This window comes from Arachis stenosperma, chromosome 5 (assembly GCF_014773155.1).
Source record: "Arachis stenosperma cultivar V10309 chromosome 5, arast.V10309.gnm1.PFL2, whole genome shotgun sequence".
NCBI classification, from domain to species: domain Eukaryota; kingdom Viridiplantae; phylum Streptophyta; class Magnoliopsida; order Fabales; family Fabaceae; genus Arachis; species Arachis stenosperma.
The window spans coordinates 12,593,103-12,612,849 of NC_080381.1; the positions used below are offsets into that span (position 1 = coordinate 12,593,103).

General features: G+C 36.4%; 4 protein-coding genes across 4 annotated transcripts; 3 read left to right on the top strand and 1 right to left on the bottom strand.

The window, feature by feature from the left end:
* The first annotated feature begins 561 nt into the window (after nucleotides 1–561).
* Nucleotides 562–2,648, top strand: LOC130982559 (mannan endo-1,4-beta-mannosidase 7). The gene is made up of 5 exons (XM_057906595.1): nucleotides 562–943; nucleotides 1,029–1,223; nucleotides 1,348–1,470; nucleotides 1,609–1,814; nucleotides 1,899–2,648. The coding sequence occupies exons 1-5, from the start codon at nucleotides 608–610 to the stop codon at nucleotides 2,365–2,367; spliced, it is 1,329 nt and encodes a 442-aa protein (XP_057762578.1). The 5' UTR covers nucleotides 562–607; the 3' UTR covers nucleotides 2,368–2,648.
* Nucleotides 2,649–3,438: 790 nt separating this feature from the next.
* LOC130982560 (lipid phosphate phosphatase epsilon 1, chloroplastic-like) lies at nucleotides 3,439–5,606 on the bottom strand. Its single transcript, XM_057906596.1, has 4 exons — nucleotides 5,139–5,606; nucleotides 4,722–4,947; nucleotides 4,260–4,333; nucleotides 3,439–3,733 (listed from the first exon to the last, which is right to left on the bottom strand). The coding sequence occupies exons 1-4, from the start codon at nucleotides 5,478–5,480 to the stop codon at nucleotides 3,509–3,511; spliced, it is 867 nt and encodes a 288-aa protein (XP_057762579.1). The 5' UTR covers nucleotides 5,481–5,606; the 3' UTR covers nucleotides 3,439–3,508.
* Nucleotides 5,607–12,325: 6,719 nt separating this feature from the next.
* LOC130980434 (uncharacterized) lies at nucleotides 12,326–12,958 on the top strand. The gene has a single exon (XM_057904116.1). The coding sequence runs from the start codon at nucleotides 12,326–12,328 to the stop codon at nucleotides 12,956–12,958; it is 633 nt and encodes a 210-aa protein (XP_057760099.1).
* Nucleotides 12,959–16,148: 3,190 nt separating this feature from the next.
* Nucleotides 16,149–18,832, top strand: LOC130980435 (uncharacterized). The gene is made up of 6 exons (XM_057904117.1): nucleotides 16,149–16,224; nucleotides 16,317–16,512; nucleotides 16,618–16,918; nucleotides 17,915–18,033; nucleotides 18,151–18,509; nucleotides 18,618–18,832. The coding sequence occupies exons 1-6, from the start codon at nucleotides 16,149–16,151 to the stop codon at nucleotides 18,830–18,832; spliced, it is 1,266 nt and encodes a 421-aa protein (XP_057760100.1).
* The last annotated feature ends 915 nt before the right edge of the window (nucleotides 18,833–19,747 follow it).

Genomic DNA, 19,747 nt, shown 5'->3' on the forward strand with positions numbered 1-19,747 from the left:
TTTTGTTTTGTTACTTTTGATGGCAAAAGTTGTTCGTCGGTGTTCTCTTTCATGAACTCTGGTTTAATAAAAAAGCGCGGGGGATAGCTTACCTGCTTTTCATAAATCATACCATACCATTTATTTATTTATTTGTCGGTGGTGATTATGAGATGAATACTGTATGTACATTTTCCCTATAGTTACTTACTTTACCTTTAATCTGCATACTGTCAAATTTTCAGTGTTCCTTAGTCTTTCTAGTAACAATGTTTTTACCTATCATGCATTGTTTTTTCCTTTCACTTCCTCTGTTCACACTAATAGCAAAACCATATCAACTCATAATAGGCAGGCATAATTATAAATTTCAAATGGTTTCTCATATCCCGAATTAACTTAATCGGAGTAATAATAATAATGCAAAAATAGACAAACGTCGTTTTCCCATATTGATGGGTCCAGCAACTAGCACTAAAGTGTAAAGAGCTGAACTTTCGCTTTTTTTTTTTTTTTTCTCTTAGCTCATCTTTTTCTATATTAAGAAAGCATACAAACAGCAAGAAGAGAAGCCTCTATACACTTTTCAAAGAGTGTCAGAGATTGAGATTGAGATTGAGCCAAGAAGATGTTGAAGCATTTAGTGTTAGTTATTCTTTTGGCCGTTTTGGTTCATGACCATGTTCATGATGGCACTACTACTGTGGAAGCTGCAGGGGATGGTTTTGTAAGAACAAGAGGCATCCACTTTGTGCTGAATGGGAACCCTTTTTATGCAAATGGCTTCAATGCTTATTGGCTTATGTATGCAGCTTCAGATCCATCTCAGAGGTACAAGGTCTCTTCAGCATTCCATGAAGCAACAAGCCATGGCCTCACAGTTGCTAGAACTTGGGCTTTCAGTGATGGCGGTTATAGACCCTTACAATATGCTCCCGGATTCTACAATGAACAAATGTTTAAGGTAAAGTAGTGACCAGAAACCAAACAAGTTGAAAATTTTCCTTCTAATTGGTTCAGTACATTAAATCTTGTGTTTGGCTTTGAAGGGGTTAGATTTTGTTATATATGAGGCTAGGAAGTATGGTATAAAGCTGATACTGAGTTTGGTGAACAACTATGAGAGCTTTGGAGGGAAGAAGCAGTATGTGAACTGGGCTAGAAGTAAAGGGCAGTACCTTACATCAGACGATGATTTCTTCAGGAGCCCTCTTGTTAAGGGTTACTATGCAAACCATGTCAAGGTGGATGTTATGTCTTTGTGTTGGTTAAACTTGTATGTGCATGCTGTCATGCTGAATTCCTCATTGTACTTATTTTTTGTTTATTCTAATTTTACATTGGATTTGTGTGCATTATCTTGCACAGACTGTTCTTAACAGATACAACAGTTTTACCGGTATTCATTACAAGGATGATCCAACAATCATGGCCTGGGAACTCATGAATGAACCCAGGTGCACTTCAGATCCTTCAGGCAGGACTATTCAGGTCAAATACTTTTTTCTTTTTCTCTTTTGACTTTGGCCTCATTGATAGGGCTTCTTCAAAAGTGAAATAACAAATCACGGGCCAATTTCATGGGAACTTGATGAGCTAACTACTTTGACTTTAATTCCGCTATTACAGGCTTGGATCACGGAAATGGCTTCCTTAGTGAAGTCCATAGACACGAACCACTTATTGGAGGCTGGTCTTGAAGGCTTCTATGGTCAATCAACACCCCAAAGGAAGAGAATGAACCCTGCTGGCTTCAATATTGGCACAGATTTCATTGCAAATAACCGCATCCCTGGCATTGACTTTGCAACCGTTCACTGTTACCCCGACCAATGGTAACTAACTAAACAAAAACATACAAGTTCATGAATCACATTACACTATCCACATAACTGTTTCATCTTTTTGTGCATGAGAAGGGTATCCAATTCGAATGAGCAGTACCAACTCTCATTCTTGAACAACTGGCTCAATGCTCACTTCATAGACGCGCAGTATGCTCTGAGGAAGCCAATACTTGTGGCAGAATTTGGAAAATCGTTCAAGGACTCAGGTTACAACACCTACCAAAGGGACCAGCTCTTCAGTACCGTGTTCTACAAGATATTGGCTTCTGCCAAGAGAGGAGGACCGGCAGCAGGAGCACTCTTCTGGCAGCTTCTCACGGAAGGAATGGAGTCATTCCAAGATGGTTATGGCATAATGCTGGGGCAGGGTTCTTCTACTGCAAACATGATTGCTCAGCAGAATCACAGGCTGTACCTTATTCGCAGGATTCTTGGGAGGTTTGCGAATATACGGCGGTGGAAGAGGGCCAGGGGAAACAGAAGGTCTGGTGGAAATGGGGGTGGAAGTTCAAGAATGGAATTGCCTCAGTTATTGAATTAGTGGAACCGCATATTCAAGGGTTTAATGTGGATTTCAGTGTTTTCTATGGGACATGTTTTAAGGATTTTCGTTTGTTGAATTGGTTTCTCTCTTAGAGATGAATCAGAATCGGAATGCTGTCCATCCAGGAGGGTTAAACTAGTTAGGTATATGTTATACAACTCTGGTTTTGGTCGTTTCTGCTTCTCCTGTATAATACTTAAGTGGTTCTTGATGTTTTAAATGGCTTGTACTTGCTTCTTAAGCAAAACCATGAGATATAAATGTAACACTGATGTTAGTTTTGCAGTTTTATTGTTGCTTCTTAGTCTTAGGCATTGCCATATTTGAAAGGATAAAAATACAAACATGGAGAAGTGAAAGTAGTGGTCAAATGGAGATGCATATTTTTATGGTTTTAGGATTTCAACAAAACTAAACAAAAAGAAGCCTTTTTTTTTTTCGATTGACTAGGTTACAACTTACAACAGAACTTAATATTACAGCAGAAGTAGCATCACCTTGCCCTAACTGCACACAACCAGTGACGCTCCTAAAGTGATGAGAACGCTTTTACGTGACTTTGATTGGTACCAACTTTGAATAAATGTTGTTGAAATTTGGACTCTCTTTTAAATGTTTTTTGGACTTGGTCTCATCATTCTGAAGCTGAGCAACTAAATCCTTGCACATGTACCACAAAGGTCATCATGTGTTTCACACCTTAATTATGCACTTCAGTAAATGTTAGTATGTGCTAATCAAGAAGTGTATTTTTGGTATCTAAATAACACTGATATTTGAATAATAACCTTAACTAATTATTCAGGTCCCTCCCCATTAATCAAGCCAATGTTTAAGAAAATAAATCACATAATAACAACATTCACACATTTCCAAACGATTTAAGTATACTACTAGTCCCCTACTTGTCAATAAACTCATCATAATGTAGTGGCAACAATTCAGTAGTTTTTGGAGTAATACTCATTGCTTCTAACTAGTATTGTCCTATCTGAAGAGGTTCAATCTTGATAAACAACTAAGTATTGCCCTCATTGCTTCTGCTGGTATATAACAAATACTTCAATCTTGATATACAAAATGATATTTCATTAACCAACACAATTTAGTGCAATGCTACAACAGGTTTAGTGTGGTTTTAGTCATCTTTAAGCCAATGACGGATCACAAATACAACAAAACAAATGCAAATTCCTATAGAACCTGATAAACCAATGATCCTAACAAACAAAGAGGATTGATATGCATCCTGAATAAAAGCATTCCATAACCAATACCATACAACAGACATAATGGAACCAATTGTAGCCCCAACAACCACCTGGTTCACTGTATGAAGTTGTTGTGATACCCTTAGGTACGACTGGAAACACACAAGAGCATGCATCAGAAACTCAAGCTACCAAAAATATTAGTTGCCATCATTACAGTAAAACTCGGATATTTCAATGCTAATTCTTATGAATAGCTTATATTAGATAAATTCATATTTTAAAAAGTTCTTACCAAGTTTCAATGGATAAATATGTTTGTGCATTCTGAATATAAATGCAAATAATACAATGTTTGAATACATATACTGAAGGTTTCCAAGCTTATATGCTTTCCTTCATTGAGATCATTGCAATATGGAAACAATAACATGACATAAGTCATCAACTAGACGAAAGGCAGACCTCAGTGTCATGAGTAAGTCTAGAATATTATTCAGTAATTATGGAACGGATTGGATGAATAACATGAACAATTATATCAAGCCATCTACTTGATGCACCTAATGGAAAGAGTTAATGAAGATGGTAATAAGTGTAATCATTATGAACAGAAAAAAGGTGCACCAATAATCAGAGTATGAACTATATTGCCAAACGGAAATACAATATACTTACAAAATAAGAACCACATGTCAAGTACAGTCCACTGAGGACAATGCTGTAAACATTTAGCCCAAGCAATTCTATAGCTGCAGCATGATAAGAGAAACAAACACATGTTTATAGTGAATCAGTACGTAGTTTATGCTTTGAAAAGTAGATAGAATGGCATAAATATATATTTTTTTTTGAAAAAAATTCTTCAATTTTGAATCTTCCATAAAGATAATAGAACTATTCATTTCATGAAGTCAATACAAAAACCACAAAGGCATAGAATTAGCCACTTCAAATGTTAACAATATAGAATATTTAAAGACAAGATACGCTAGAGATGCACTTACTAAGCATACTACAAGCCTATGTAAATTCCTTGATCTATTATCAATATTTACCAAAATTAACAAGCGATAAAAAATGCATAAACCAGGCATACAAGTGTGACAGGAAAGAAAAATATCAGGTAAGAGGAATTACTTGAGAAAATAAAGAAGAAGACAACAAAGAATATGGATTGTGCGTGCGTAGATGGCATCCCAGGGTCAGATTTCAGGGCTGAAGGACGTTCCTGGTTCAGTATGTTTTTTAGCAAAACAGAGAGGAACGAATTCAGAATAGACCCTGCAAAAATCCACAAGGCTTCTTCGATATCATGGCTCCAAAGAATGAAACCACCAAAAGAAACAGCTACTATCCACTTGCTCTGCAAACAAGAAACAACTACAACATCCATTAGCTTATAGAACTATAACTTATAATGTTAATTTCATCCTCAATAACCAAACCTCGAGACAGGATAAAACAAGTTTCTTGTCCTTTACAATTGGTTGAATCACCCAAAACTATACGAATTACCAAGAAAATTATTGAAGGAGGTTAGGAAGAATAACTAACCAATCGATTGAGCCTGGGTTCTATGTCACGGAACAAAATGTTGGGCTGAACCTCAGTTGAGCCATCGATGAATGCTTCTTGTTCGAACACTTGCTTGATATCATCCCTCTCTCTATCTCTGAAAGCAGAAGGTTGTGTGAATTCATTCATGGTGCTGGACGATACCCAGATTTGATTTCCTCCAAGAAAGTGTGTCCTGGTAACAGCCCCGCCAAAAAGAACTGATCTTGAAGCTGAAAACGTGAAAGCAAATGAAGTGTTTTTCTTGAACGGATGTGTGTGTCTAAGCAAAGTGGTTCTTGGGAGATGGGAAAGGGCGGTGGTTGTGGGTAGTAGCGCCATGTGAGAGGGTATTGCGGAGCTGCAATGTTGGGAAGAGAAGACAAGCCATCACAAGAAGCTGCTATTAAACGAAGGAAGGTAATCTAGGAACACACAATGGTCTTGTTCATTGATAGGTTCAGAAAAGTCCAAATAGGGTGCGAAATGCGAATGCCCCAAAATCCAAACAGGTACCTGTCTTTTAATTAATTAAATTAATCCCCTAAATTAAATTAAAATTTAGCTAACATGTATGTTTAACGAAAAATGTTAGGTTATTAATTTTTTTATTAATATTAATCAGTATTTTAAATTAATACAGGAATGTTTAGAATTTAAAATTTAATCGTTAGTAGTTAGAGTTGATTAAGTATTACTATTAACTAAAAATAATAAATAAAACAATAATTATGACATGATAAGGGAAGGGATTATTTTTCAAACGAGTGCGCAACTGCGCATGTTCTTTATTTTTTTTTTCGTTCTTGTATTGTATGTGGTATTTTTGTGCTCTTTGGGTTTATCTTTTCCTTTTTTTTTTGGTACTAAGAAGGCCCTAAGGCCAAAATAATCTAAAAGAAAAGAATTACAAAAGATGGGATATGAGATTTCACAACTATCACTAAAGAGATGCATTGAGATTTTACTAAGAGGTTCTTCAAAGAACCTATTTTCTTTTTCACCATCCAATATCAGATTAGCTAACCTAGCTAATCTATCTTGGCACTTAATTAGCCTCTTTGAACACATGTTAAAATTTTACTCTCCAACAATTATTTATCATAGTCCGTATTTTTCGTAAAGGATGAGAAAGAGTTAGATAACGCATGGATAGGGTAGAGTTAGATTAAATATTAGAGGGATGTCAAAAATATTTACACAATAAAATAAGACTAATATAAAATTTTAAAAGAGGCTAAACTGAAATTTACATATAATTTACATGTAAAAAATTGAAATTAGGGCGGCATTGCCCCCTTTCTATGTATGTAGCTCGGCCTCTGTGCATGGGAGAGTTTTTGATAAGCTCGCCGCTCTTTGAGAATTTGATTACACTATTAAAAAATTGGTTCCTTTACTCCAAGCAATTTTCAGCCCCACTTTTATAGCGTTAATTTCAGTTTTTATGGCCTTTGCATTATCCAATCTTCTAGCAAATTTCCACACCCAACCACCATTTTCATATCTTAAAAATCCAGTACAACTTGCTGACCTAGGATTTTCTCTGGAGGCCCCATCAGTGTTTAGTTTGTACCAATTCTCCAGAGAAATTTTTCAAGAGATCATTCTATCTCCTTTTTGGTCTTCTCTATGAATCCCATTAACAATGATCTTGTTCTCCTCCATTATCTTCATGATTCTTAATAATTTGACTCTCTCTTGATCTTCCTTATTAGAGCGTATTCATTCCTGAACTTCCATATCATCCAAATTGTCATCATAAAAACGTCCTTCCATTTCAAATTCTAGTCCCTCCCAACCTCTATGGACATATTAAATAGGATCCAGTATCTCAGATTCAATGAGAAAAAACTTTAGATGTATTGCAATTTAATGCACGCTATCCAAATGATAGAAGCCTTCGGACAATTCCTCATCGCATGGAGAGGGAACTCAGCTTCCACATTACAATTCATACAATTTGGATTATTCTCCTGTGACCATCTAGCAGTTCTAGATAAGGTTAATAAACCATTATGGGCTAGCTGCTAGGAAAATATCTTAATTTTCTGTACCTCTTTCCATTCCCAAGTTTTCTTCCAAATCAAGACTTTCTCTAGATTACTATATGTATGTTTGATAGTGAATTCTCCTTTAGGATTTAGTCTTCACATCAGCAAATCCTCCCCTTCCTCTGTTCGTGGTGGAGAGCATTTGAGAATTTTGGTAACTATGTTATTTGGTAGGAGAATGTCAAGTCTACTCACATCCTATTGTCCATTAGAATTTATATATTTATTAACAGACCAGTTGATTTCCGCCTGAATCTTCATAGGAGACGCCGAATCCTGTAACTTGATTCCCTGTTCCATCCAATCATCACTCCAAAAATTAATCTTCTCCCCATCGCCAATTATGTGCCCAACATTCTGGATCAGAATTGGCTAAAGTTTGCACATACTTTTGCATAAGGGAGAGTTCCGTTTTTTGAAGTACAGCATGACAGTAAATTATCTCCACGACCATATTTACGAATCACAACCTTTGCCCATAAAGAGTTTGAATCATTAATCAAATTCCATCCTCGTTTGAGAATAAAAACTTCATTAACAATACTCAGATCTCGAAAGCCAAGGTCCTCTCTATATTTATGATTTCGAATCTTTTTCCACCTCACTATATGAGCTCCCCTTTTATTATTGTGATGGCCCCAAATGAACCCACGTTAAGCTTTTTCAATCTCATGACAAACATTTTTTGGGATTTGAAGATGTTGCATAAGATAAAGTGTCATGGAGTCCAATACCAATTGCGCCAAAGTCATCGTCCCCGCCATTGAAAGGCACATGGATTTCCACCCTTGTAGTTTGATCTTCATTCGATCAAGAATGTGACTAAAATTGACTTTTTTTGCTTTGAAATTTTGGATCATGGCCTCTAAGTATCCTTCAACTTCATTCACGGCTGAAAAACCACTCAGAAATTATGCTCCATCTAGTTTGCTCTGTGACATTCTTGGAGAAATAAATGTTTTGTCTTTAAATTATTCACAAGGTATCTCGACGCCTCACAGAAATCCTTAAGAATCGCCATCACATTTCTCAATTGATCATCGCTTGCCTCGACAAATAGAATAAGATCGTCTGCAAAAATCAAATGCGATATTAGCAGACCCTCTCTCGAGTCACATAGGATTCCACCTGTTTTCCTCAACCACTTCCAAGATCATATACGACAACATATCCATACATATTACAAATATATATGGCGAGAGCGGGTCGCCTTGTCTAATTCCACGTGAAGGAGTGAAGGTACTCATCTGTTGAACATTCCAAAGGATAAAGAATTGGTTTAAAGTAATACATTGGATGATAATACTCTGAGGTGTTGCGGTATACCAAACTCAATCAAGGAATTCCTAATGAAGGACCAGCTTAATCTATCATATGCTTTCATCAAATCTATTTTGATCGATATGAATCCTCTTCTTTCCCTCACTCTCCTAATGAAATGGACCATTTCTTGAACTATTGCAATATTGTCATGAATGCTTTGCCCCGGAATAAAACTAGACTGGAAAGTCTCTCCTCCTGTTCAAGAGTTTCTGCTAATTGACTTTGCAAATTGCTCCCCAAATCTTCAAGCCTACGATTCCTTCCATACGACTTACACTGTTGAATACCATCGATTCTTGCTATTAGCCTCCTCTTCCTTTTGAAGATGTCTTAAAAAACATCTTTCTTCCAATTGCTAATGTTGTCTTTGAGGTGTAGCATCTTCTGAAAATAATTGCCCCTTACTTTCCAGCTATTTCTCATGATTCTTCCAAAATCGTGATGTTGCATCCAGAATGTTTCGAAACGATAAGGTCTATTGTCGCAACTGTTTGGGCTACCATCAATTTCAATTAAGAGCGGATGATGATCTGAGTGAGTGCGAGTAAGACACGACACAATGGCTTCTGAGTATCTTAACCTCCAATCAGCATTAGACAGCCCCCTATCTAACCTCTCAAACACTCTTTCTCTCCCGTTCCTTATTGCTCCTTTCTAAGTGAATTTAAATCCCTTTGCACCCAAATCAATAAGCTTGCACTGTGAGATCCAGTTAGAAAACTCTTGGCATTTTCTTAACTCTGCAGGCACCTCCCCTTTTTTCTCTATAGGGCTCGCAATTGCGTTGAAGTTGCCGACAACAAACCATAACTCATTAATGTTCAACGTCATCTCTTTTAGGATTCTCTACCCTTCCTTCCTCTTCGTCTCTCTAGGGCTACAATACACAATCGTAATTAACCACAGTCGTTTATATCCCTCTTCCACAATAACATGGATGAACTTGTCATTTAGGCAAATGAACCTGATATTCAAATCCCCTCTGTTCCACAATAACCACCTCCTAAAGCCTCTTACCTCTACCAGAATGGAATTATTAAAATCGAAAGTTCTAATGACTCTTTGGGCCTAATCTCCATAGCACCTAGTTTTTTGGAGAGCAATAATATCTGGTTTATATCTTTTCTTTTGTTTGGTATTGCTTTGAGTAAGATTTTGTCATTCCTGGTGTACCTGGCCAGCCTGGCCTTGTGTTTGGTTTTGGTCCGCAAAGAGGAGACTGGAAAAAAGGCAAAGCTCAATCCAACAAAACCTGGTCTGAAGCCTATACGAATTAAACAAACGCACTAGCCCACCTAAGCCTTTCTATTGAACTCCTTTTATATGCTATATATATGTATGAATGATTGAATTCCTATCCTACCATATAGAATAAATATCTTATAAATTTGAGCACAATGAGTAGAAAGCACTTTGCTACTTTAGTCGTTCCATTACGCATTATTAAAAATGCTTGATTTGAGTTCATACGAGTTCTGAAGTTATTGAACGTAATTTATTGACTTATCCTGCAATTTATTTTACTTTGTGGTAATGAAAAGAGAAGAATATATGCCCCTGAAACTCTTAGATCTCTAAACGGATTGAACGGAGCACTCAACAGTAGTCAATCTCTTCGATGGGAGAATAATGCCGACAGTGAAATGTGTGGTGCTGTGTGGTTAGTTAAACATTAGCAGATTATTTAATTAAGTAAAAAAAGTACACACAAAAAGAGTGCCGTGCTTCTGTCTCTGCCTCTAGTGGTCCTGAAATATATAGTTTTATTAAAGATTAACAAATGCATGTTCCAGCATCATATATAAATATTCCCTTTAAGTTACCCATACTCACTTTCAATTAGGGGAAATAAAGTATTACTTACATATCAATTTCTCTTCTCCATTTTTGGCATACACAAAATCCCTTTTCAAATATATATTATATATAGCTAGCTAGCTAAATATCATGGTTGATATATGTAACATTCTCTTAATGAAAACATCTCCTAGCTATGTAATACTAACTAGTACATAATAAAGGTTGACGTAGTACCTAGCTAGTGAGATGGTAATTCAAATGACTAGAGATTGGCAAGTGAAAAAAACAGTGAGCTGTGGAAGAAAGAGCTGTATGCGTCTATCTGCATTCTGCAATGAAGAGAGAGGAAGATGGATGCGTGTGATGGCCATTTCCGTAGCACGTGCTGTGTTGTATGGTATGGTATTTAATATTAATACATATACATTATGATTATCAGGATTCAGGATCAGGAAAACAGAAACTTAGACTGGGACTGCATGCAATTTGAACAATCTGCACCTTTATCTGTATCAGCTTATAGTCATGTATATATTGCAGTGGCTAGGGTCTAGGGACCAAGCAAGTAGCAAGACCAAGAGTGACAAGCTAGGTCATGAATGACATGACCCCATCTAGCTACTACAAATAACTACGTCTGGACTCTGGAGTCACATTCCTAAGAGTTGAAAACTACAGAGAAGACATCAATACTAGCTTATTACATGAAACTCTGTGCACAAGATTGAAAGAACTAACATATTATTGCTTACATACACAATTTGATAAAATAATTAATAAATCACAAGTATACAAAATGTAGGGTGTCATGGAATGGTCATTTTTTATATTGGGCTTCGGACTGCACTTGGAAAGGGATGGATAAGGAAATAAAGAGCTATCAAGCGGGGTGGAACTTAATTACCCACTATCATGCGTGCTGTCACAGGCCCTGGAAATATAAATATATGTGCATAAAGTAAAATCGTCTAATTACATATTTTCATTATTTATCAGAGTAGTAGTTGTTGTTTATGGTAGAGGCCTAGATCAAATAAGCCGGTACATAAAAGATCAAGACTTATTACGAACTACCAATCAAAGAATGTTTTCAGCTGGTGTGCCCATAATGTTACCATATCATACACTTGAATTGGTACACAGCTTAGTCCTTTGCATTAATATATGATAGGAAATGATATTATTGTTACAGAAAAGAAAGTAATATATTGCTTTCGATAAAAACTGAAAAAGAAGACTACCAGAACGCACGAGCCATGGTACTTGCCACTTGCCACTGGTACATAACTACATATCGCCTCACGTGAAATGCCGCACCTCTTATCTCACTCACGCATGTTCTCATTACCCTTCAAATCGCGCTTTGTCCCAATTTTTTTTTCCCTCCCCTGCCTTAAATTATCAGCTGATTAATATTTAAACCATCTTCAAAAGTATAAAAAATTAAATGAAAAAATATTATTAAACCACGAAAGGAATATAAAACACACAAATTGGATGCACAGGAACAAGATCACTTTTAGGAACTTAAAAAGAAGAAAATACTAAATGAGAAAGTGTAGGGTAGATAGCGGTAGAGTAGGTCTGATAATTTAATATTTGTACGTATCCCTCCAGTTAGAGAGGTTTTGGAGCAGTTTTGAATTTTGATTCTTTCCTTGCAGTATATGGTGCGAACAAGTCAAATATTTGACCGTAGCTTTCAATAATTACTTGTCCTCAATCAATTATATCCGTACGGGAAATAAAAACAAAAAAACTTTAATAACAAATGATTATTCACGTCAAGATACTGTAAAGCTGATAATTCAACATTATCAGATAATTTAATATATTTATCTAAATTAAATTATTATTTTTGTACAAAATTATTTTTTAAATGCAAGAAGAGACCAGAGAAGAGTGTGGGTATAAAAGAGTGATGTGGCAATGCAAGGGAAAAAGGTTGAGCTTCTCACTCACACATACACTTAAAACTTTTCTTTTCTCTTGAGAAATTTTTCTGCATGCATGGAGGCTTTTGATTTCAGCAATTCGAAAGAAGAGAAAGGCAGCGCCATGTCTGGCCATATCTTCTCCGGCATTGCCAAGACGCTTCGCATTCTGGAACTCTGCATCGCTCTCTTCCTACTCTCCTGGATCCTCACGCGCCTCCCTCTCGCCATCCGCCTCTCCGCCAACTGCCTCCGCAGCCCTCTCTTTGTCTTCGCTCTCTTCAACGCTATCATTGCCGCCCTCCTCGCCCAGTCCGCCCGACTCTCCGGCTCCGATCACCGCACCTCCCACTCCGAACCTCAGGCAGAGCACCGGCACAATCAACTAATAACGGATCGAGCTGTAACGGACACGTGTACGGACAATGGTTCATGTGCCGCGGCGGATTCAGGTTCCAATTTCAGTTCCCAGAGAGTTTTCCGGCGGATTCGATCGGAGAAGTTGGAGGAGGATGAGGGAAGGACGACGGAGAGGAAGAAACTGCGGCGATCGGAGACGGAGACCGCGAAGGCGGTTGAAAGTTCGTATCCGCAGCATGATAAGCTGAGCAACGAGGAGTTCCGGCAAACCATAGAGGCGTTCATTGCGAGGCAAATGAGCCTTCTCCGGGAAGAGTCGTTGGCCATTGTTGTTAAAACCTCAGAGTAAATCAACAGTATTAGTAACTACTAAGTATTTCATTATGATTAATTAGTGACATTAAGCATGAAAATAAAATTAAAATTACACTTTAATCAACAATCTTTCAGGTTTATGGTATCACTTAGAAATGTTACAGCCTTAACTTACCGCTCTATTAAAATTACACTGAATATCAATAAGACGGATTTGCCTTTACCAAATTATTTTCTTCACCTAATTTCAGTTTGTAAGTAATTTGATGTGTTGAGGAATTCATTACTCTCAGGAAAAAGTTTAAAAAAAGGCGCAATGAGTTTCAATGTTTTGGGTTTCTATGGCTGCAAATGACGCTTATACGGAATCACGGAACAGAACCAACCATTGTGGCTGGCTGAATGAATATATTCCGATTTAGAGTATTATGTGATTTACTTGGAGCAGTTTATTACGGACTTGGAAAGAATTGGAATCAATGTATTGGGGATATGTCCCACTTTACTCTGCAGCTTAATTAATAATTATCATACTACGAATAGGAGGGAAAAGAATATTTGATTAGGGTGGAATTTGATTGCCTATTATCATGATAATAAATAAAAGTAAGGAGGAATTGTATTCCGGATCCAACGAATGACTGATGCTCGGATCTGGTCTAAGTTGTATTTGGATAACATGTTTGGCAACAGAAACTCTTGGGGTCAGATTTTAGCAATTTTAGCTAACAGTAGTGTTAGGCAATATATTTTGTAATTTTTAGTCATTAATTAATTATTATTAGTATTTTTAATAGTATGAGAATACATTTAATAATATGAGATTATACATTCTTTTTCTACTAGTTAAATACTAACTAGATTTTAATAAAAATATTGATCTTTTAGATCTTTTCTTTAATTAATAATTACTCAACACAAATATCAAATTATCTTCAACATATAAATTTTATTAATTTATGTATGTAAATTCTAATAAATATGAGTACAAATTATATTAATTTATATGCATAAATTTTAATAAATATAAATATAAATTAAACGTAAATTACTATAAATATAGATATACATTAGTCATATAAATAATAATAAAATTTATTAACCATATAATAATTGACAATTCACACTAAGATTGAACTTTAATAAAGTTTGGTAACGATTTCCTTTAGGACACTTCCAATTATATTATAATTATTCTAGTTAAATAATCACTTTAATATAAACATTATTATTTTTATTTCTTGGATAAATTAAAATTTCTCTCTTTCATTTTTTATGTTTTGCAAAAGATTTTTTTTCCTTTCATTTTTATCTTTTTATAACATAGATTACTCAAAAAATTTTTTTTGTGGATTTTGATGTCCTACAGCACTGGGGAGTGGATTCTCTTCAGTGACAAAAAAATTAGATGTTGTCCAGTGTTCAATCTAATCTTTTATTGTTTTTTTTTTTTATTTAATTTTGGTCTTATTTAGAGAATTAAAGATAAAAAATTTTACTTTATTCTCTCAAGTGTTTTTTTTACTGAAGAGGATCCATTTCCACAGCACTGTTCTCTTCCATTAAAATTCACAAATTTCATGAAAATGGTCCATGATATGTTTTTTTTGGGTGTGTCGTGGATGATATGGTTAAAGTCCAGGCCTGAAGAATATACGCGACGATATTGTAGGCCTTTACAGTTTTTGGTCTTGAAGGCCTTCAAGCTATGAAAACCTTTAGTGTGGTACTATATAGAAACTAAAGGGTAATTTGTGGGTAGCAACAAGTTGGGCTCACAGTCTAAAAGAAAAGTAAGTTGGGCGATAAGTATCCAAAAGATATCTAAGAATTAAAAACAGGTAACTAAAAAAAAAATGAAATAGAATCATTTTTTTTGGGTAAATGCTAAATCAAGTCTTAACTATTTGAGTGACGGACAAAATGTCCATTGACGATATGAAATTGGCCCATCAGACCTTAACCACACATAAAACCGTTTACACTGGACCTACAACCGGATGGAAGAAGGTAGAGCGATGATATATCAGTTTATCCGCCACGTTGATATTGTCTTCCTCTAAATTGAGACCAATTGACCACTCTCAATTTCAGAAACGCTATCGTGAAGACTGTTTTGAATTTTCATAAAATTTCCCATTCTCCTTTGTCATTTACGCTTTACTCTAACCCAAACAAATCCTTCATCTTCATTCCCTCCAAAAACTATACCTAACTGCGAGTTAAGGCATGTACTCATAAGCTTCCAAGGGCAACGAGTTTGTGACGACGGTACTGCATTGCAAAAGTAGTCGGGCATAGTGAGTGGCATTTTTGTTCTTTTTCCTTTTTCTTCATGTTTTACTTAGCGTGAGTGAAGAACATCAGATAGGTCGTACTCTGTAATAGGATGCTATGATGAAAAATTTGTACTGGTTGAGAAATCAGTTTCGTTATGGTTAAATTTTCTGTAATTATTTATCTGCAAAATTAGGACAAAGTAGGGCATGTTCAAAGTTTAAACTTGTTTTAGTCAAGTATATTTGTTCAGAAAAATCACAATTTTTTATCCTTATTGGTTTAAATTTTTTGGATTGAAGTTCCAAAATTTATGTTAGTCAATGTTTTGAAGTGTATATAATGTCATTTTTTAACGTGATGCAGATGTCTGTTTTTGTTGTGCCTGTATTTTATCATGGTGGCAAATTTATTAGAGATGGAAGTGAAATTTTACGTTACAGAGATGGGAAGGTGACAAGATTTTCTCCCATGGATGTAGATCTTGTGAATAAGAAAAACTTGAAAGAACTGCTTAAGAGTTTAGGGTATTTGGAGTACAAAATAATATATTGGTTGGACTGTAATTGCTCTAATATAGAGCTTAGATTGCACATTTTGAAAGATGACAAGGAGATTAACGACACGTGTGACTGCATCCTTAACAATGATCACCCAAAGGAGTTTTATGTGTTTTTTGAGCATTCTTTTAATGAAAAATCTGTGATCGTAGAACATTTGATTGTAGAGACAGATCCTTCTTCTTCTTCACATGATAGTTATAAAAGTGCAGAAGATGAAGCATACAAGCTACCTCCACCTGATTATGAGAGTGAGAGCAGTGATTCAGAATCATCAAAAGAGACTAAAAAGAAGAAAATAAAGTTATTACACCAAAGAAGCCATCTAAAAAATTCTCAAAGAAGTATACTAGAAAGAGGGGAAATGGACATGTTTTAAGAAAGGGTATGGAGAGTAGAGCAGGGACAAATGGGTCAGCTGCAAAGAATTTTTGGAATAATGGTTCAAGACTTAGTGGGTCAGGTGCAAGTGGAGTCGGACCCAATGCAGGAGTTGGGCGTCATGCTCTAGTGGTGGCTTTAAAGTAGCTTTAAAGGATGTTTTTGTGTGTGAAGGCATGGACTACATGTACATCAAAATGGAAAAAGAGAGGGTTAGAGTTAAATGTGCAAAAGAGACATGTCCTTGGTTGATATACGTAGCTAAAAATTCTGCTACATTGTCATTTGAGTTTAAGACATTCAATGACGAGCATACATGTGGGAGGGATTATGGGAATAATTTGGCTGACAGGGTGTGGGAGACTGACAAGTTGGTTAAACGCCTAGTAACTCAACCCAGTTTGACTCCAAGAGAGGCCATGGAACATTTGAACTAAGATTTGAATGTTCAGGTACATCCTAAAATGATAACTAGGGCTTTTAAGGCTGCTAGGGAGACGGTACTTGGTAATGAGAAGGCCCGGTATGAAAAGTTGAGGAATTATATGCTAGAGTTGCATCGGAGTAATCCTGGAAGCACTACCAATATGGAGGTTGTTCCCTTTCCACATTCTCTATCCTTGTTTGAGAGGATTTATATATGTCTAGAGGCATATAAGACTGGGTTCAAAGCTGGTTGTAAGCCATTGATAGAGCTAGATGGCTGTTTTTTGAAGGGTTATTATGGTGGTCAACTCTTGTGTGCAGTTGCACAAGACGCCAATAATCACTCTTTTGTAATTACGTATGCAGTAGCCAGAACTGAAAATACACAGAAAATTAGATGTGGTTTCTCACTCTCCTTGAAGAAGATTTAGGTGATCACAGGAAATATAGATGAAACTTTATATCTGACAACAAAAGGTTATAAAATATTTGTATATTTTCTTAAGTTGAATATTCTTAAGTTGAATTGTTAAGCTGCTTTTTGCATTTTCTTAAGTTGCTTTCTGTTATTATTTATTAATAGTAGATGTAAGTTCAATTGTTGTAAATTAATTAAAATAGGAGTATATAAGGAGTACGTATAGAGTACATATGGTGTTTTCATTTAATAAAAAAAAACTATGAACCAACATGTTGAATGTGATTTGTGTAACAACCCAGACCATCCTCTAGCACGATATTATCCTCTTTGGTACACAAGGCCTCATGCTTTTGTCTTTAACGATAAGGATGATAGCTGAAACCCCCATACTCACTCGTCAAAACGCGTCATGCTAGGGAGAGGTATCCACACCCTTATAAGGCATGCTTCGTTCCCCTCCCCAATCAATGTGGGACCTTACAATTCACCCCCCCTAAGGAAGCCCAGCACCCTCGCTGGCACATCAAACCTTACAATTCACCCCCCCTAAGGAAGCCCAGCACCCTCGCTGGCACATCAATCCGGACTCCGACTCTGATACAATCTGTAACAGCCCAAACCACCCGCTAGCACGATATTGTCCGCTTTGGCACACAAGGCTTCACGGTTTTACCTTTAACGATAGGGATGATAGCCGAAGCCCCACACACTCACTCGTCAAAACGCGTCATGCTAGGGAGAGGTATCCACACCCTTATAAAGCATGCTTCGTTCCCCTCCCCAACCAATGTGGGACCTTACAATTTGATCTATAAATACTGTTGGTATATTTGTTTATCTACATAAGCTCTTATAAATTAAATAGAACATATTGTTAACCAACATGTTGAATGTGATTAATTATAAGTCTATGTATTACTTGCAGGGTCTTGTTCATGCCATGAAAGATGTGATGCCAAATGTTCACCATCGACATTGTGTGCTGCATATTTGGAAGAATTTCAGACAAAGATTTAAGGATAAGCAGACTGAGGGACTTGTGTGGTAAGTCTCAAGGTGCACAACACATAGTCAATTCAAGGATACCATGGAGAAACTAAAGAGTGTAAACACTGGTGCATGAGAATATATGAATGGTATTGATCCTGGTACGTGGTGCAGGGCTTTTTTCAGTCACTTTCCAAAAAATGATAGAACCACAAATAACATGTGTGAAGTATGGAATGCAACGATTGTTGATGCTAGAGAGAAGCCAATATTAACAAGGTTAGAGGAGATTAGATGCACAATCATAAAAAAGATGGCTAACCATAAATGGATCTTAAGTTCATATACTGAAAAATTGGCACCAGCTCAACAGAAGAGGGTTGACAAGTTTATCAAGCCTGGATGTCACAAATGGATAGCTCAGTGGTCTGGAGATAATAACAGAGTCTTATTTGAAATCACAAGAGGAAAACAGAAACTGGAAATGAATCTACAACAACATACTTGCACCTGCAACATGTGGCAGCTTTCAGGTAAGGGTTGTGTATGTTTTAATAATATAAAATTTATTAGTGGACACTTAGAATAATGGATTGTATTTGGAATAAGAGAAATCAATGTATTATTATTATTCTATCCAGGTATGCTATGTGTGTATGCTGTTGCTGCCATATCTAAACTTAGGGTCAGAACTGCTGAGGACTTTGTTAGTCCACTACTAACAATGGATGCTATTAGGACCACTTATAATGTGTGTGTGAAACCAGTAAACAGTGAAGAGTTTTGGAAAGAAGCAAGTCAACCAAAGCCTGATCCACCTAGAATAACAAGACCAGCTGGACGTTCGAAAAAATGAAAGTCAGATGCAGCTCCCCCACCACCACAACCTAATAGTGACAAGGTTAGGAGTACTTTTCAAGTCACGTGCAGCAAATGCAAGAAAAAGGGCATTATTACAAGATTTGCAAGGGAGCACCTTCAAGACCTGATTGGAAACCAAAGAGAAAAAACCAAAGGCTTCTAATCTACGATTGTCGTGCATAAAGGAGATGAGGTAGACTAGCAAACTGCAGGGGCGCAGAATGCAAATGAACAAACAGAACATGTATATATTTATGATTTCAGGGACCAAATTGTACTACACTTATAATGGTTAGGTATTTATCTGTACTAAACTTAAATTGGTTAGGATGTTTTTTGTCTTAAAAGATAAGGGATATGCATTCATGGTCTTTTAATTGTACTCAGGTTGGAGGCTCAAGTCAAACTAACATAGGTACTGCAGATGTCACTGATGAACCTTTGGTCAGCTCAATTTAATGGATCCTTTTAGTTTGCAAGTACATAATGTTTGTGTGGATTTAATTGTTGTGTTGTGTATATTATCAATATCAGTATTGAATCCCACTTTTGCATTCATATAGAAAAAGGCCAGGAAGAACAAAAAAAAAGATGCCAAAGAGGCCCGTAAGTGAGGCAGATGAAATTAATGTCTCACAATTTGCCCCACAGTCAGAGGTAACAACAACTATTTTTATTGTCGTGTATTTGAAGCCTATTGTATACTTATCTGTACTGATTGTCTTCTTTATGTTAACAGCCCAATGTGATTCAACCTGAAGCTCCTAAGGTTGCAATGGCAAACACTGACATAAGGTTTAGGCCAAAGTAGAAGATATTTAGGCTCAAGCTCCACCAGCAACACAACAATATGCAAATACCACCATCGCACAACCTCAACCTAATGCAAACCTTACTCAAGGTCCAATAC

Excerpts from the sequence above, each read along its gene's own strand:
- LOC130982560 (XM_057906596.1), bottom strand. The coding sequence starts at position 5,480 with ATGGCGCTACTACCCACAACCACCGCCCTTTCCCATCTCCCAAGAACC. Across the intron at positions 4,948-5,138 it reads AACCCAGGCTCAATCGATTG|AGCAAGTGGATAGTAGCTGT; the intron begins GTTAGTTATTCT and ends TCTTGTTTGCAG. Across the intron at positions 4,334-4,721 it reads CTTCTTCTTTATTTTCTCAA|CTATAGAATTGCTTGGGCTA; the intron begins GTAATTCCTCTT and ends ATCATGCTGCAG.
- LOC130980434 (XM_057904116.1), top strand. The coding sequence starts at position 12,326 with ATGGAGGCTTTTGATTTCAGCAATTCGAAAGAAGAGAAAGGCAGCGCC.
- LOC130980435 (XM_057904117.1), top strand. The coding sequence starts at position 16,149 with ATGGAGAGTAGAGCAGGGACAAATGGGTCAGCTGCAAAGAATTTTTGG. Across the intron at positions 16,513-16,617 it reads AGGGTGTGGGAGACTGACAA|GGCTTTTAAGGCTGCTAGGG; the intron begins GTTGGTTAAACG and ends AATGATAACTAG. Across the intron at positions 18,510-18,617 it reads CAACATGTGGCAGCTTTCAG|GTATGCTATGTGTGTATGCT; the intron begins GTAAGGGTTGTG and ends TATTCTATCCAG.
- LOC130982559 (XM_057906595.1), top strand. The coding sequence starts at position 608 with ATGTTGAAGCATTTAGTGTTAGTTATTCTTTTGGCCGTTTTGGTTCAT. Across the intron at positions 944-1,028 it reads ACAATGAACAAATGTTTAAG|GGGTTAGATTTTGTTATATA; the intron begins GTAAAGTAGTGA and ends TTGGCTTTGAAG. Across the intron at positions 1,224-1,347 it reads ACTATGCAAACCATGTCAAG|ACTGTTCTTAACAGATACAA; the intron begins GTGGATGTTATG and ends TATCTTGCACAG.